Source organism: Mesoplodon densirostris, chromosome 1 (genome assembly GCF_025265405.1).
Source record: "Mesoplodon densirostris isolate mMesDen1 chromosome 1, mMesDen1 primary haplotype, whole genome shotgun sequence".
Classification (NCBI taxonomy): Eukaryota; Metazoa; Chordata; class Mammalia; order Artiodactyla; family Ziphiidae; genus Mesoplodon; species Mesoplodon densirostris.
In genome coordinates this window covers 188,350,751-188,369,382 of record NC_082661.1, presented here as the reverse complement: position 1 = coordinate 188,369,382, position 18,632 = coordinate 188,350,751, and the positions used below count along the sequence as shown (strand labels likewise).

Sequence of the window (18,632 nt, the reverse complement as noted above, 5' to 3'; positions counted from 1 at the left end):
TATTTAGGTCTTCTGCCCATTTTTTGATTGGGTTGTTTGGTTTTTTGGTATTAAGCTGTATGAGCTGTTTGTATGTTTTGGAAATTAATCCCTTGTCAGTAGCATTGTTTGCTAATATTTTCTTCCAGCCTGTACATTGTCTGTATGGGAGACTGCTAACCTGTCATCCATCTGAAAACTTTGGAATAAACATTACTAGTCTATATCTCCAAATCCTGTGACATGCTTTTCAAACCATTTTACATTCTAGATACTGCTGGACATAACAACTTGCCAAGATCCTTTTAAAATGGGTCACCTCTTATCTCTTTTGAAATCCCAATTCAATAAGAGTAACAATATACTGGAAAGAATAAAGCCTACTGATGCTAAAAAGAAAAAAAAAAACCCACCATCAATGTAAGAGCTATAATGAACTTCTGAAAAATAGTCATTGGTGTGATATTAATCAACATATCAAAATGCAGAGATAGAAGCTCAGAATAGTAACATTAGAGAAGTACCAGCAGTAAAAGACCAGAAAGTCATTGATTTCTGAGCTGCTTTGGTTCTTATCCCCTGCTCAGGAGATAAGATAAACTTCCTAAAGATTCCTGAAGTCACTACTATCCTTTCAATATACTAATTTTTACTTAGGTTAGCCAGAATTTGATCCTATTATTTACAACTAAAGAACCCCAACTAACATACCAGCTTAAAATATAACTGTATAAATATATGGGTAAAATAATATTTAAATATGCAAGGGCCCCTACAGTTTATCACCCGGGTGCCCATTCTGAAAAAATACATAAATACATACACACCTAACTTAAGAATGTAGCCAAAAAAAAAACTTAAAAGAATCCAAGAAATAAAACACAAAATGGGATGTTAGAAATAGTCAATTTTACCCAGAGTTACACGTAAAAAGAGACTCTTAGTGGACAGCCATAAATCAGTCCCAGAAATATCTAAATCCAAACTGAAAGATTAAGTCAGAGGACTTTTCAAATGTTGTCAAACTTTAAGTTTCAAATCTTATCAAACTTTAAGATGATAGAATATTCTATTACAAAAACTGTATGATTACAAAAACTTTAAGATGATAGAATATTCTATTACAAAAACTATCACTGCTAAACCTGATATAATTTAGCAGTGTGATATATTTTAGTGGTGTGATGAAAGTAGATGCTTTATTTGTCAACATGGAAAAAGAATGGTAATTAGAAACTCTCAAAAAAGAAGGATGTACTAGGAAATCGTAGTCCAAATATGTAAAACTAAATAAATGTGGCATATTTTCTGCAGTTGATAGTAAGAAAAAAGACTTCATTTAATCTTGACACTTTTTAAATGATCCAAGATAAGTCATTGAACTATTGGTCAATCCATTCATTGTACGGCTGTAAATAATATTACAGTTAAACACACTATTGAACACTATTTAATGGCTTCCAGTTTTTGGATCAACCTATTGACAAAGCATATAAGCCTTACATTTACAAAGCAGGATGAATAAACCTAGACAGTGTGGAAGTAATGGTATAGCTTTAAAAAGGGAAGCTGGCAAAGAAATCAAAAGAAGTTTAGACATGTTACTTATGTTTTGGAAAATCACTAGATGCTGATTGAAGTCAAAGGATCAAGAAATAGAGCATAACCAATAAAAGAGCTAAAACTACAAAAATACTTTACCTAAAAAAAAAAAAATTGAGAGTCTACTGGTAGTATTGTCGAAGTTAGTGTAAGTTTACTATATTCTTTAAGTGACAGTGGTATTTTAAAAAACTATTAAAGTAATAATGGTAATCACTAGGCATACTAAAAGTGAAAACTTAAATTGCTTACCTTTGGGGAATGGGAAATGTACCCTGCTCTTCTGTCTGAACTCTTTTCATGTTCGTGTATTACTTATGTAATTTTCAAAACTTGTGTGATGTATCATAAGAAACTAAATTCAGTAACCCAGAGTGACCCGATCCATGTGGTTGCGATATCACATTGCTTAATCTGATCCTTGTTTTTTCTCCAGAAATGCATCTCAGGATTGCAGTAGCTTTGATAGTAGACCCATCAAGTTGTAAGCATAGGCCACTTAAACCAGCAAGTCTTTCCACATGAACTTGTGTTAAGTCACAACTAAAAGCAGAACTTGGCTTTTTTTATTGTTAAATTTCATGTATTATTTTCAAACCATCATTTTAACCTGCCCAAATTCCTGAGATTTCTTGTTAACTTTCTTCTATGTTATATTCTGTTGGGTGACAGATAAGAATCTCAGGCTACAATTATCATTCCCCACTGACCTGGAGGAGAGAATTTCTGAGTAGTTTTCTCCTTAAAACTGCTGAAGTCTACAATTCACATCATTATTTCATGAAATATGAAATTCCTTTCCTTTGGAAGATCCAAATTCACCTTGTATAGCTGAGTTTGTTATTTTATTCCTTCTTTTTGTTTCATTCTTATTCTTACCAACATTCCAACATTAGTTTTGGTTCACTTTTTTCTCCTTAGAATTTTCCTGCATTCTGGTTTACTTCTCAAAATATGTCTTCCATCTTGCCTAAAAATGTTTTACCCTCCCACTAGCCACAGCTAGAAAGGCAGTCTTCAAAGCTGCCCACTTTCTCTTTTAACAGGCGTAACAGATTCATATAATTGACTATTCTAATCTCAGAAAAGAAAACAAAGAAAATGCATGTAGGTCCCTGGAGCAGTTAGTCTAACTTGGAACATCTACAGACTGCTAATTGGCTAAGCCTCTTCACTTCTGGGATTTTGGTTCCATGGAGACTCCCCAAGCCACTAGGTATTATTCCTTTGCATTACAGTCAAACCTAGACCTCTTCCACAAACATAGAGGCACAAAGACTCACCGAAATTCTTGATGATAAGATTCCAAAATATTTCGATCATATATTCCTATATTTTTTGCTAAGCCTATTCATATAAGGTTATTGCTTTTATATTCCAGTCTTACTTTATATTTAATGTCCCCAAAATCTTTCACTTCCTTTCATAAATAGGTTATTTTTCTATTGTTTTATTATTTTTGTGACTGTCCTTGGTTCCAACTTCTCACTAAGTTAGATATATAAAAATATTGGGAAGGGAGGGAGGAAACAGTTTATGATTATCTATTTTCACCTTAGGAAAGTTGTTCTTAAAGTGGTCACCAAACCAGCAGCATGAGTAGCACCTGGGAATTTGTTAGAAATGCAAATAATCAAACCCCACCCTAGCTCTATTAAATCAGGAATGCTGGAAATGGAAAATATTGATTTTGTTTTAACAAGCCCTCTAAGTAACTCTGATGCACACGAATATTTCAGAATCACCTCCTTAAAATAATCATACGGAGATATACTTGGTCGAACTTTATAGCTGGTGCAGAATTACATATAATAAGCATTTCTATCTGAAGAAGTTCGTCTAGCAAATTTTAATTAACATGATATATTCTTCAGATAGCCCCTATTTTCTCCTAAAAGAAAGTAGAGAGGGAAGGGGAGGGAAGGGGAAAAGTTTGGGCTTTTCAACGATTAAGTTGAAGAGCACTGTCAGACAAAAAGTGTGGGAAAAAAAGCACACAGAAGTCTTCCTATCATGTTATTGATGAAATAGTTCAAGCAAGAAGCATTCACACTCAAGAGCAAGAACACTTCAAGAAAATTCCTTTGGGAATTTTTAGACACAGGCCCTTCTGCAAAAGTGTTTATCTGTGTGGATATGGGGTTGTTACTCAGGTAGAGATCTGTTTTCTGAACGTTTTACAAAAAAGTGAAAGGGCTTTAAAGTAAATAAATGGGCACTTGTGACTATTTTCATTTTGTGTATCAGCTGGTCTGGGAGTCAGCAAACATTTTTTGTGAACAGCCAGATAATATTTGGAGCTTTGCAGTTCATTCAGTCTGTCACAACTACTCAGTCTTACAACTACTCAACTCTGCTGTTGTAAAAAGCAGCCATAGACAACATGTAAATAAATGGGCAAGGCTGTGTGCCAACACAACCTTGTTTACATAAACAGGGAGTGGAGCTGAGTTAGCCAGAGGGCTGTAGTTTGCCTACCTTTGACTAGACCATAGATATATGACTTTTAACATAATCACATGTACAGTTTAGGTAAAAAAGTAGAAAAGAGCCACTGAAGGTAATTGAGGCATTCATGAAAATTGTTACCTGTGAAAACGTTTCCCTGGGCCACTGCTAAACCTAGTCCTAACTAGGACTAACTAGCCTCAGCCTGTTTTGACTGTAAAGCCTGCTATATTACATTTTATTTTTTGAACCACACGCTTGCATTCTTCTACTCAGATACTATTACCTACTATATCCTAGTTTCTGCTTCTCAAGTCATGTCCCCAGGAGAACGGTCCATCCCAGGTCCCCTCCATGAATTTACATGAATTTTCTGTGCCACACAGGGATGGTAGGATTAGCATGATATTCTTAGAAATTTAAGTCATACAACGTTACCGTCTTATGAAAAGTCATTTGCTTGTTAACTGTATGCAATTAGATTAGTTACACAAAACAGTCTACTGGTACTCAGTTTGGTGTGTATGCACAAAGAGACACTTTTTTCTGGTCACTGTTCTTTTCTCTTTCTATTCTTCAGCCCCCTGTTCTAATGATCTGCCACTGAGAAAATGCAATCCTTTTCACCTAAACCGGTTTCCTAGTTAAGCCGCAAACTACATTTGGTGACTCTTCCTGATTATGCCCCCAGAAATTTCTACAACGAAGCTACAGTTTGCTCTATATTTCCAAGGACACCATCTCTATAATGAGAAAGTCTTCAACTCATCCTTCTTCCTCCCACCCTCAGTCCTAAACATCTCAGTTCATCTGCTGTCATGACTTTGTATTTATCTTTATTCATGTCTAACATGACTAGTTCCCTCAAATGAACATAAATATTAATATATCTTAAACCCAAATATAGTCAGTTACACCCATCCACTTAAACTGTGATTTTCTGCTAATCCATTCATGATTGGCATGGAGAAAGGATTTTTTTTTTTAACTGTACCCTAAGAGTACTAAGACAATAGACAAGGAAACAGAGATACCTCTTCTTGGAGACACATTTCACTTTTCTCTGCTTGACAGCACATCTCCACCAGGTGAGCAAAATCCACAATAACTGATTGGAACTGCATCTCTGCTGCATATGGTTCCTGCTTCACAAGGTTGCTGAGGAGTCTGAATAAGAAATGAGTGGCAAAAATACAATCACTCCCTGAGTTCTAGAAGGCCAGCTTGCAAACCTGCCTTACTTATTTAAAGCTGCACACCACCCATGCCTTTGCATAGCTCTCACTCTTAAGTTTACAGGCCCTGAAAATGCCCTGATGTCCTCATAGTTTTCACAGTATCCATCTCCATCTTTTATTCAACATATTTTTCTTCAAGCACATCTCATCAATATAACTATTATATTAAATTTAATTAAATTACCTTTATGTAATTATTACTAGGGTAAATATTATTTTCTATTTTTATTACATTGGGTGGTAAATAGGTTATACAATAAATTAGCTTTTCCTATAATATTTTGTTATGAGCAACATTTATTCTAAACAACTAACTTCCCAATAAATATTACAAGTATAACACACCTGGAAGTTGAGGCCCCCTTATATGTTATTAATAATAAAACCAATATACTAATTTGAAACTTCAGTAGTTTGACAATCATCTCAGATTTCCCTCACAGAATGAGTTTCCCCACACCTATATAAACATCAGTGTTTCAACCACTTCAAATATTTAAAATTATAACCTGGTTTCTGTCTCTCTATTTAATAAAGTAGTATCGGGCTTCCCTGGTGGCACAGTGGTTGAGAGTCCGCCTGCCGATGCAGGGGACACGGGTTCGTGCCCCGGTCCAGGAAGATCCCACATGCCGCGGAGCAGCTGGGCCCGTGAGCCATGGCCGCTGAGCCTGCGCGTCTGGAGCCTGTGCTCCGCAACAGGAGAGGCCACAACAGTGAGCGGCCCGCGTACTGCAAAAAAATATATAAATAAAAAAACAAAGTAGTATCCCAAATCTTCCAATGTTGTCTTTTTTTTTTTTTTTTTCTTTACTGATCAAGAGAGATTTAATTACAAAGAAAACAAGCATGAAGGGTAGGGGAAATGTACATTAATCCATATTTTATTGCTTACCCCAAAACCTTCATTTACTCTTCATTTTCAAATTCACATTGATAATACCTAGTGGCCTTATTTGTACTTGAATAGGTATAAAAGAAAATATCTCAAAGCTTTAAGTAGCTATTTCTATGACACTCTAACCCAAGGGTCCGGCAAATATTTTAGCCTTTTTCAGCCAAGAGGCAAAATTGAAGATATTATATAAGTACTTATATCACAAGACAGAGAACTCCAGGCCCACCCCAACCCTGGGGTGGGCTGCCCCAAGTGGCTGGCGGGCACAGTTTGCCATCAGCTGGAAATGATGGTGAAGAGGGACCAGACGTGGGGAAGGGGGCGCGCGCCGCTTGTCTCACTCTGTACCCCAGTGACACGCCCTTTTCTTCTCCCCGCACCCCGCTCTCAGTGCGGGCAGCTGGCCCAAAGCAAGGTGACTCTCTGAGTCGCTTGACTCCTGGACTGAGATGCCACCCACCCCTCTGCTGCCCGGTAGTCGTCAACAGTGAAGTCCCCACCATGCACGTGACACCAGCGCAGTCACTGGGCAGAGCGAGCTCGGTCCCAGGCGGGGAAGGCAGGAGCGAAGCCGGGAACGGAGGCGAAGCAGACGCGGCACTCTGCAGCTCCCAGGCTTAGCTTGTTCAGGCGGTGCCCGCAGGACCTACAGAAACAGCCCTGGCCAGATGGCCGTAGCGTGCTGACCCCATCTAAGCAATCAGATATTTAGCTTAACTTGGTAGCGCCCTGGACATGCCTCTGAACTTCCCATTTCAGCTCCACCCTCTCCCACCCTCCCCCCAACCCCCAGCCTTGAGGATAGACAGAGCTGAAACAGCAGCATGACTGAAGATAAGGAAGCACAAGCCAATTTTCTTGTCGGAAACTACTACAGTGATGAGGTGGGTTTGAGAAGCATGTAATCACTGCATCCTCTGAGCACCAGCAAGACACAGTCAATAGAAGCTAGGAGATTTTAATTAACTCCATGTTTGCCCCTAGTCCTAAGACCTGGGAACTTAGAAAAAAAACAGAGAGGGGACAAAGACATACGTACAAAAATATTCATTGGCACAATTTATGATACTTAGAAACTGAAAACAATTTTCATGCCCAGAAACAGGGACTGGTTAAGTTCATTATTGTACCCACAAACTGGAATATTAAAAAGCCATTAAAATGCTGTTTTGAAGAATAATCAGTGACAAAACTGCATACATTATCATATTTAAAGCTACATTAAAAATGATGACAACAGCCAACATCTTTTGAGTATCTTGATATTTGTTCTGTTTCAGACAACGCGCTGAAAATTTATAAATGTTACCTCGTGTCACGTTCTCTGTCACCTCCTTAATAAAGCTCTATGTCATCTCCACTTTGCATTTGTAACACTAGTTTCAACTCCTTGGGAATAATATAGATCTGGGCATATATAACAAGCCAGTGAGGTGAGCCTCCCTCCCAGAAGGCATGAGGATTGAGAACTACTTTCGAGAACTCGTCCTGAGACAAAAAGTCAGGCTCACAGACTTCCGCCCATTAAGAAAGGTCTGGTCAGTGGAAGACGGGAGTAATTCAGTGGTTCCCCAGCTGGGCCTCCATTACACTCATTTCTGAGTTATATGGAATCAGGATAACTCTTTGAAAGGGGGCTGTAAGAGTGCTTTCATTAAAGTCCTGCACACCGTTAAGACACAAGCAGCACTGCCACAGCACCTGCTAAACGTGTACAATCCTGAGGTTTGGGGGAGGTATTATTTTTTCCTTACAACAAAACATAAAGCAACTTTGTCATCAACTGAAAGGGATCCAGTCTGCTGCTGAGCAGGAGACAGAAGTACCTGGAGGACATGACTGTTCCCAGTGGCACAGGAGTGGTGCCAAGGATCCAGGAACGCCTGGAGAATTCCTGCGGAGTGGGAGAAGCAAGGGGAGTTTCATAAGCTCTCCCCTGAGGATTCTGAGGATAATTGCTGGAACTGAAATTCTGTATAAGCAGGTAGTAGCAAGAATGTGCCAAACTTGCATTATTATGTATTCAAACCATAGACTGATGGATAGAGGGCAATTGTGGGAGTGTGCACTTGTGTACAGATATGGAATTATGTATCCCTACACTATACATATATTTATAATGGGTATCTCTGCAGTGTTGGAATAAAAGTATTATGTTTTTCTTCTCTTTTCTGTATTTTCTAAATTTTCTGCAAAGACTATGTATTACTTTAATAATAAAGCAAATCAACATTTTACAAAGAAATAGAATAGTATAAGCATTCTTTTTTCTATCCAACAGTTCTGTACATATTTGATCTTTTTTAAAATTATGTTTTATTATAGTTGAGATATGTACATATTCAATTTTCCAATTAGACCTAAACTTGATCTCACTTGAAAGAAAACACTGTGCTTATTTTTGTCTCTGTATCATTCAAGTCTGTATGGTTATGTATGATGTATGGTCAAAACAGTTGATACTATCTTTGAATAATAATTATCAGTTTTTAACAAATTAATTATTCAAAGTGAGAAATACAGGCTACTTCCCATTGGAATTTTGGTGGTTTTTGTCTCAGAAAATATTCCCCCACAGATAACAGTATTGTTCATGATGCTGAAATTCACTACCCAACCCATAAAAGCATAGGACAGCTTCAGTCCCATGTTACAGAAACGAACCATCATGAGTACCTACACAGTGAGATTACCCCATTTCCCAGCACCCATTTGGGCTTCTATGGTCTGGCCTAATAGATTCAGCATCCCAAGTGGCCAAAGCTGGTATAGGAGGGGCACTGGTTTTACTGTGAGTTCATGCAAAATCTGGACTTCTTTTTCCTTCCAATGTCATAAAAAGTGCACAAACTTTGCAGTCAAACTTACTTTGGCTCAAGTTAGGTCCTCCACTCACTAGTCTGTGTGACGATGGGTAAGATACTTAACCTCTCCGACCCTGCTCTATAAAATGAGAATTTGAACACCTACATTGCAAGGTTTTTGTGAGGACCAAAAATAATACTATATTAAAGGGCTGAGTACAGTAACTGGCATACTGAGGCACTTAATAAATAGTGGCAAAGATAATATGAATAATTATATTAATTATTTCATCAAATTATGGCAATGATAATGAATAATTGTAGTAATAGCACAACTTGCAACTTTCATTTCAAATTATTGGTTGCTTCCAACCACAGTCTCCCTTCTCCCTGACTCCCACAATAAATGGTACATTGTCACAGCTTCTCATCTACTTATTCATTTATTCACTCAGCAAATAATTGATGAGCAGTTTTATAATTTTCCTGAGGGTCTGAGCTGTAGATTTAACAATAATAGAGAAACCTAGTGGAGGAGGTAGGAAGGCTCTTTCATATGTACCCTTCTTCTCTTTCCTCACAAGCTCTGGGATTCCAATTGTCTTCATGGTTTGGCCCCTCCCAACCCCTCTAGTCTCAACCCCAAAAGTTTCTCTCCCCTCTCTCACCTATGCCTCAGACACACCCAACTATTCTGCTCTCTCCTCTGTCCTGCTGGGTCATCTGGTTTCTGGATGCACGTCCCCAGAGGCACCAGTAGAGGGAACACTTGCATGACCGCTGAGCTTCCAGATCAGGTGGCAGCTGCTTACCTAAAGCACAGGGAGCTCAGCTCTGTGCTCAGTGATGACCTAGATGGGTGGGATGGGGGTGTGGAGGTGGGAGGGAGGTCCAAGAGGGAGGGGATATAGGTATACATACAGCTGATTCACTTCATTGAACAGCAGAAACTAACACAACACTGTAAAGCAATTATACTCCAATAAATAAACAAACAAGGAGAAACACTTTTGCTGTACTGGGATAGGTAAGGGGAAAAAAGGGTCCCATTATGAGAATGCAGGTCTGGGAATGAGATTTGGAGCAGAGGTATCAGCATGTCATGGTACCTTTCCCTGACACTCCAGATATGAAGGCTGCCTTTTCTACAACTGGGGACTCCGTGCCATTTGGAAGCTAGGCCCCCCTCCCTTACAACGACTTGCCACATACCTGTGATCTGCTTGCAGTGGGTTTATCTCTCCTGTCCACTTCCTCGCACCCACCCAGCCCACCCCCCGGATCTCTCTACCTATCAACCTAACTGCTGTTTTAAAACATTTCCCCTAATTCTATTCATTCCTTTAGTTTTAAATTTTTTAATTTACCTTTTAAAATATTAGATCCTACTTTTAATCCTCAACACCATCAAGTTGTTTCCAGCTTTTCATTTCAATAATATTAATCTTTTATTTTCATTACATTTATTCACCCTTTCTTTAAAGCACATTCTAGTCTTTATATACTATCTTAAGTCTTAACATTTCAACGCTGTATTTTTCTTAATTGGATTTTAAAATCTTTTCCTTTGAACTTCTATTCTCTTTATTTCCTCTGTCTTATTCCATGACCTCATTTCTGCCTTCTCTTTATAATCCTGCTGCATTTTGTCTTTCCCCTCCAGGAGCCCCTTCACTTTTTTTTTCTTTTTTGTGTGTATGTGGACTTATGCTATGATGATCAGTCAGAACTATATAGGGGTGAAAGGCATGGGGAGAACCCCTACCACTTCCCAGGAAAGTGGAGAGCTTTGTCCAGCCCAGCCCTTGACTCCCAATATGTATCCTCCCAGAATATTCTAGAAATCTCTACATTAGCTGTCTCTGTGTTATTGCTTTCTCCATACAGAAAACACAGTGAATTCACTAGAACACGGATGCTTCCTAATATTTCACACTTTTCATCATCTAGCCCTTACATGAAGAGTTTCAAGTGTTAAAAATTATCACCAGCATTATAACCCCTTGATTAGGGCACACTAACAGCTACATGTTGGTAGTTAAGTATATGTGCTTTGAGCCAGGTAGCTTGGGTACAAATTCCAGTTCAACAACTTATTTACCTGTTGCATGATCTCATACCATTTCTTCTTGCCTTCTTAGCCTCAGTTTCCTCACAATTAAAATGGGGTAATAATATTATCTACCTCCTAAATCTGCGGTAAGGATTTGGTGAGATGACATACATAAAGGGTGCCTATCTATGCCAGAGAATTTCCTCAAGAGAAAGCAAAGCCTGAACTCTAAAAATAAAGTATTATCTTCTCACATCAGCCTGGGCTAAAGAAAGAATGGCTAAGTGTTACAATGGTTTTTGGATGCTTACTGCAAAGTTTTACAGTCTAGTTTGTGATCAGCTCACCTTTTGTTCTAATGAGCTGGAGTTTCTTATGCTCCATCAAATTAAAATCAAGTCTCAGGTCAACATGACTGCTAATTTGACCCAGATGCAAGACTGATGATTGCACTTCTAAAAAAGCTCAAATCCAGTGTGTTTCTGTGTTTTATAACTGGACATCTGTAACTACCACAGAACTTGGTATATGATAAATCACCTATAAACACTTGTTGAATTAATGAAAAAGTGAATAAATGAATGGTGAAAGGAATCCCTGGGAACTGAATCACCTTGGGAACTGAAGAAAGGACCTCAAGGGACAGTTGGCTTATGAATTTTAAATACTGTGATAAAACAGAATAAGTGACAACCTTGCTCTTGCTCACCACGGGAATGTGTTTATTCCCAAGGCAACAAAAACTTTGCCTCCCCTGGCAAGATGATATTGTTGGACAAATAATATTTAGACTCTCCAAGAGCAAGGCTTAGAGTAAATAAATTAATTAGAAGTAAGCTACCAACCATTTCTAATGATCGTGGGGGAGAAGGAACTATGAGGACCAGGACCTGCTTTCTCCTGAGGACAGGATCAGGGGCACTTGAGGAGGGTGGGAAGAGTGGGTGGGCACTAAAGGGGAACTGCCCCACTGCCAGGAGGTGGAGGGCTTTTGATGCACTGTGTTGATTCAGGGTAACCAGAATATATATATACATATAAACAAAGATCCTTACTTTTGCTTTTCGGTTTGTAATTCCTCCTCCTGAGCTCTGCACAAGTCCACATTAAGGTTGACGACTTGGTCACAGGATAAATGTGGAGAAATGTAAGTTCCATCTATTTGCAGATCATCAAAGCAAGGCTTCCTGAAGGCATACGAATCATCACAACAGTGACCCACGCCAGCATTGATAGGCTCTGCTTCGTGTCTTCTGCATAAAGCTCCAAGAATTAGTTTTGCCTTCCCCAGAAAAGAATTAAAATAAGAGCCATAAGGTTTGTGGTCATTAATATTATTTTTTTATCCATAGAAAAGTATTCTCAAATTCTAGTTTCTGCTAATTTGGCCTGGATTTCACGGTCTGGGAAAGAGCAAGAGTGTCAGGTGAAGCCTGGTTCTCAGCCTTGTCCTCCCTCTTCCTGTCATCCTCAAAGGTCAGTTCCCTTGGACCCGACCTCCCAATTCCTCCCCAGTGTGCAGTTTATAGACCAGTGTTGACTTGAGGCAGGAGTTTCTTATGCTTCATCAAATTAAAATCAAGTCTCAGGTCAACATGACTGCTAATTTGACCCAGATGCAAGACTGATGATTGCACTTCTAGAAAAGCTCAAATACAATGTGTTTCTGTGTTTTATAACTGGACATCTGTAACTACCACAGAACTTGGTATATGATAAATCACCTATAAACACTTGTTGAATTAATGAAAAAGTGAATAAATGAATGGTGAAAGGAATCCCTGGATTTTATTTCAGTTGTCTCCTTCCATTTTCTTGTCTCCTTCTAGAACAGTCACCTTGCCTTGCTCCCAGGGTGTGTCTGATACTTATCCTGATGTGTCTGCAAGGCTGCCTGTATTCCACTCTGAGTATAATGACCACACAAATTCCCTGTCACTTATGTATGTGGGGATGAAGTGAGTGAAACCAGTGAGCATCAACATTTATGAATTTATTGAAGTAACCAAAGAGATCACTTAAAAACAAGGTTTTAGGAATAGAAATCAAGAGTTCCCCAAGGAAGGCATGATTAGATAATAAAAATTTATAATAAAATAAAAGGAAAACAGAGCTGGATAATAAAAAATTTTAAATCTGTAACCAAAAAAACTATATTTTATCAGAAAAAAAGACTAACTTAGTATAGAGGAGATGCTCTACCAAGAATATAGGACAAAGAAAGCTGTAAACAAACAAGAATTCAGTAGCGTTAAAATATACCACTTGAGAGAGACCTAGAGATGAGCATCCAGGTCCTGGAGTAATGTTCTCCATTGCTAGGAGGGAATAATTCATATTCCTGGAAGAACTATCCCTCAAGACCATCCCTGCCCTTCCTCTGATTCCATTTGCATGAATACCCATATCCTAATTCAATTTCCCAAGTAATGTGATTCAGGGAAAAGTGTAGCCTAGTTATTAGACCCAATTATTCTTGACATTGGGAAGACATTTCTCACTGTAAATGAATACCTGGTATTCTGTCTAATGAAGGTAACACTTGTAAATTTGATGTAAGATAACAGAAAATATAAATATTTGGTCGTTGACCCTGGTTCCTGACACAAAGCTCCTGGTATGCTTATAAATTGCTAAGTGATAAGGGCATTGGGAGAAGCTTTTGTTCTAATGAGATGACTCTGAGTGAGCTCCTGGATGGCTCCTGGATAAGGGTTGGTCTCCAGAAAGACCAAGACATGATTAGAAGCTTGGAATTTTTAGTCCCACCCCCATGCTCCAGAGAGGGGAAAGAGGCTGGAAATACAGTTAATAATTGGTCACGTCTATGTGAGGAAGCCTCCATAAAATCCCAATAGTATGGGATTCAGTGAGCTTTCAGGTGAGTGAACACATCCATGTACTGAGAGGGTGAGACACCCCAACTCCACAGGAAGCTCCTGCACTTGGGACTCTCCCAGGCCTCACCCTATGTACCTCCTATCTGGTTGTTCTTCTGCATCTTTTACATATCCTTCAATAAACTGGTAACTGTGTTTTCCTGAGTTCTGTGAACTGCTCTAGAAAATTAATTGAACCCAACGAGGGGGTCGTGGAAACCTCCGATTTATAGCTAATCAGTCAGAAGCACAGATGACAACTTGGACTTGTGATTGGCATCTGAAGTGAGGTGGGAGGAGTCTTGTGGAACTGAGCCCTCACCCATAAGCTCTGATGTTATCTCCAAGCAGATAGTGTTAGAATTGAGTTAAAATTGTAGGATTCCCAGTGCTTGCTTTGGGGGAAAAAAAAACCCACGCATCTGGTGTCAGAAGTGTTGTGAGTATGGTAATCGTGTGATAGTAAAGGAGAAACACAAGAGGAAACTGGGTGGTTTTTTCCTACACTCTTGATTAGTATGAGTTAGTCTAAAATCAGCAAAATCACTGTTGTTGACTTGAAAATCCAGGGAATAGACCTTGGGATATGATCCAGGCAAAGGTCTGGTGAATCTGACATCCCCAGTTTTTGCAAAGTGATAGTCTTATCCCTGCTGCTAATCAAAGACAATTGGCATGAACTGACCAGAAATAAATTATCTTAAGGACAGAATTATTAGGTTCCATTGACAATTCATAGACGTGTCCACCAACATGAGACTGGTTGCTGGGGCTTGGAGTTCAGAACTTTTAACAACAGAGAAACATGCAGTCAAGGATGTGCTTACCGAGTTCTCCATGCAAAAAAACTGTTGCTCATCATTCAGTGGGCAACATTTGGTGGCAGCAGCTGCCATGTTCTTCGTGAATATAACCAACTCCTGAGCAGACAGTTGTGGGGCTTTCTTAGTATAAAGGACTATGAGCCTGAAAGAATAATTTCCTTTTATTCCTGGCAATGGCTATGTGCCCAAAATGAAGAATTCTACAAAGTTTTCCTCAATATCTGACATTGTCTCTGATGTGGGATGAGCAGGTCATTAGATTGGGTTTAAGTCTATCCCTTTAGTTCTTGACCCAGTGGCTCAATGGCTTACTCAGTATACCTGGAATTCCCTTTCCACTTCACACATTGCTCCACTCTGATCCATCTTCTTTCTACTTATGAAGGATACTGTGATAGCTAATTTGGATGGCTGCAAAATCAGACTCGTAGTAAACAGCTTCTGAAATAAATATATGCACAGGCCACTAAAGCATGTATTGGTTGTCTACAACGTGTATGAATAGAAGCTACAGCAACCAACGATCAGTAAACATGTCCTACTCTCATGGTCTCACACCCCTAGTGGGGGAGATAGAGGAGTACACTCAGTGTCATGAGAGGAATAGAGAGTGCTATAGGTGCACACAGAACAACATCTAATCCCATCCCAGGGAGGTCAGGTAGGCTTCCTAGAGGAAATGACATGTGAGCTGAGATCTGACAATAACTGAAAATGAGCCAGGTGAAGGGGAGTGAAAGTAAGAAGGGAGCACTTAGAAAGTCACTGATTGTGATTTTTTTCTTAATTAGGGGGGATTGGGAATTGGAGAGAGGAGAAGGAAGAAAGCTTAACTATAGAATCAGATTTACATTGTTTTTAAGATAATTATGGTTGCTATATAAAGAATGGATTGGAGGTGGGCAAGAGGCGAAGTGAGGGAAGAAAAGTCCATGCCAGTAATTCAAGTGATGGCCTGAACTAGGAGAGTGGTAGTGGGAACTGAGGGATATGGAGAGAGATTTTAATGAGAAAGACTCTGCAGAACTGAATTTGAGGACAACAAAATGTCAGAATCATTTATTGCATTTATATTATAATGGAGTTAGGGGAAGAATTTAGCTATAGCATCCAATGAAATAGTCAACCTAATCCAGTGCTTCTTAAAGTGTGACCCCTGGATTGGCAGCATCCCCTGGGTACTTGTTAGAAGTTCTCATGCCCCACCCCAGATTTACTGAATCAGAAACTCTAGGGGTGGGCTGTGTTTAACAAGTCCTCCAAGTAATTTTGATGCACTCTAAAGTTTGAGAGCCACCAGTCTAATCCTTAAGCTAGACGTTAGCAATTAAACACAACAGTAAAAAATAATAATAAGCCAAATATTCTAAAACAAGAACAATTTTTTTTGATCCATTATTCTGGACATTTAATTTAAGCTCAATATTATGGGACACTGTATCAAACTGAACTTTTCCCCAGTACTCTGCTTCTTTTTTTTTTTTTTTGAGTAGAGTTCCCTGTGCTATACAGCAGGTTCTTATTAGTTACCTATTTTATATCTGTTTCAATTTTAAGATCATTTTATCAAAACACAAACACACACACACACACACACACTAAACTGTTTGGATTTTTATTGAAATAACATCCACAAACATGTAGTGCCCTCCACCTGGTTTTCTGCATTCAGTTGTATATTTTTTTTGAATTTTTGAATTGTATTTTATTTACTTTTTTATACAGCAGGTTCTTATTAGTTATCCATTTTATACATATTAGTGTATATATGTGTGATGAATTGGGAGATTGGGATTGACATATATACTCTGTTTCTTAATAAACTATTACAGTAAGATCTTAAAGATAACTGAAAATTGGCTTTTCTTTTTTTGGATATCTTAATCTTTGAAATACAATGGAATTTACCAGGCTCTCTGCACACAAAGAGTTACGTGTGCTCCCTCTGACTAAGGTACCTGTTTATCTCTCTCTTGATGGTGAAAATACTGTATTTGCTATATTGACCTGACTTGAAACTGACAAAGCAAACCTAGATTAGATCTCTGTTGCAGCCTTGACTCCAGATTGCATGCAAAGCCCCAAACTAAATGTCCAGGTGAAGGGTAGAGGGCTCCTATGGGATTGCGGAAGGGCAGTCAGGGTCAGCTGGCTCCCTGACCTCTGGGCATTGATTGGAATCTGGAAACTGGCCTAAAAAGCAATGTAAAAGCACCCAAGGTTATGTGGACAACTGTCTTATCAAGACAAAGATAGCTAGGTTAATTCTGAACTGAGTTTTTCCTTGGCCTCTGAGATTTTAAGGTTGAAGATAGACTCTTAGCAACTCTCAGCAGCAGGAGTCAACAAAAACTCATGAATAACCATAAATCTGGACAATATCTTGGAAGCATACCTGTCATGGAAGTTACTATCTCCTAATTTCTCATGTAAATCACACTGATTTTTCACATGCTCATGGCTTTCATGAACCACTCTTTGAAACATCTCTTCCTGAAAAATAAAGATAATCAGTGTTTATCTATCGTTGCAACAATATATCTTGAGGTAAGATTGCAAAACCATCTTCTGTAATAGTTTAATGTGACTGTTTTACTAAACCCAGGGTTTTATTTACTTAGTGAGTTTGGAAATGTTGAAAAAAACGCATTTTGCTGAAACAGGAATGGCCATGTACTTTGTGGAGAAAAAAGTGGGACAGCAAGATTGATATTTAGTTTCCTGTGGTATGAACTCATTTATGGGCTTAAATGGCATATTTTATAAGCATAAAGCTAATCATTCATCAAGCCAAAAAGAGGTCCTTAAAAGTAATTTATAGATCTAAGTTTAATTGATCAGAATGTGGGTGTGTATGCGTGCATATTGGTTATTTTTAATAATCCAGCATTTTTATGTAAACAGTACAGATATAGAGATATGGATGTAGGTATAGAAATATAGATACATATTAAGAAGTCATGGTTTAATAAAAACAAGTACCAGACTTGAACATAGTAAAGCACTCCACAAATACACGTTGAAGGGAATCACATGGAATTCTCAGAGCTAAATGAAAGTTCAAAGAATTCTTGAACAGTGCAAATAAAATTCCAGTGGGAAGATATGAGTGACCTTGCAGACTTAGCTCTTTGGTAGGAGCACTGATTATCTTCTTAAGTAATCAGACCCAGTCCACCTGATCCTAATAAACAGTATTTGTTATAGTAAAAATTTTACCTGATTGGTAAACTGTTTGCCTGGATTTAACACTTAGCCTTGTCCTTACTGCCTGTGTGACATTGGACAAGTCACCTGAACCTTCTGAAACTCAAAACTCTCATCTACAAAATGTAGCTAGTACTTATGCCATTACCTATCTTACCAAGCTGTTGTGAGGATAAAATAGGACACTTGTTGTAAAGCTACTTTGTAAACTCCAAACATCCATGCTCCTATAAGGGGCTATTATCATAATGATGATTGTGGAGTCTACAGGTGATGTTATGAAAGGGTGCTAACCTACAAAAGACTAAGTCGCCTTCATTTAGCCTTCTCTCCGGGAACAGGAAGATGCTAGGTGTACCTGCTTGAGCTCAAACAGGACAAGAAATGCCTTCGTCCTCCATCCCCACCTCTCTATAAATATGTAAGCCACCAATTAGCATAACAAAAGCCAGAACCACCTGGCTCCTGGTAAACTGTGGATAACAGATCATCTGGTCAGAGATTTGTAAGGCAACTGGCTTTTTCCAGGTCAACTACACAACAGGAGCTGCTGACTGTGAACAGTATGATTTCTGGCCTGAGATAGGGACAGTTTCTAGGCCTGCTTGGTGGAAACCGTCAACCTTCCCCCACCCTAATAGGCTATGCTTTCATGCTACCTGCTACCATGCCAAGCAAACTTTAAAGAGAAGATTGCACA

General features: G+C 38.8%; 1 protein-coding gene across 1 annotated transcript in view; it reads right to left on the bottom strand.

The window, feature by feature from the left end:
- Nucleotides 1–18,632, bottom strand: part of LOC132488839 (alpha-fetoprotein-like) — a 38,835-nt gene that overhangs the window by 1,818 nt on the left and 18,385 nt on the right. Inside the window, exons 10-13 of the mRNA XM_060097546.1 lie at nt 17,121–17,218; nt 14,729–14,867; nt 12,078–12,304; nt 5,064–5,196 (exon numbers count right to left, since the gene is read on the bottom strand). Of these exons, the coding sequence (XP_059953529.1) occupies nt 5,064–5,196; nt 12,078–12,304; nt 14,729–14,867; nt 17,121–17,218 (597 nt within the window). The remainder of the gene's footprint in view (nt 1–5,063; nt 5,197–12,077; nt 12,305–14,728; nt 14,868–17,120; nt 17,219–18,632) is intronic.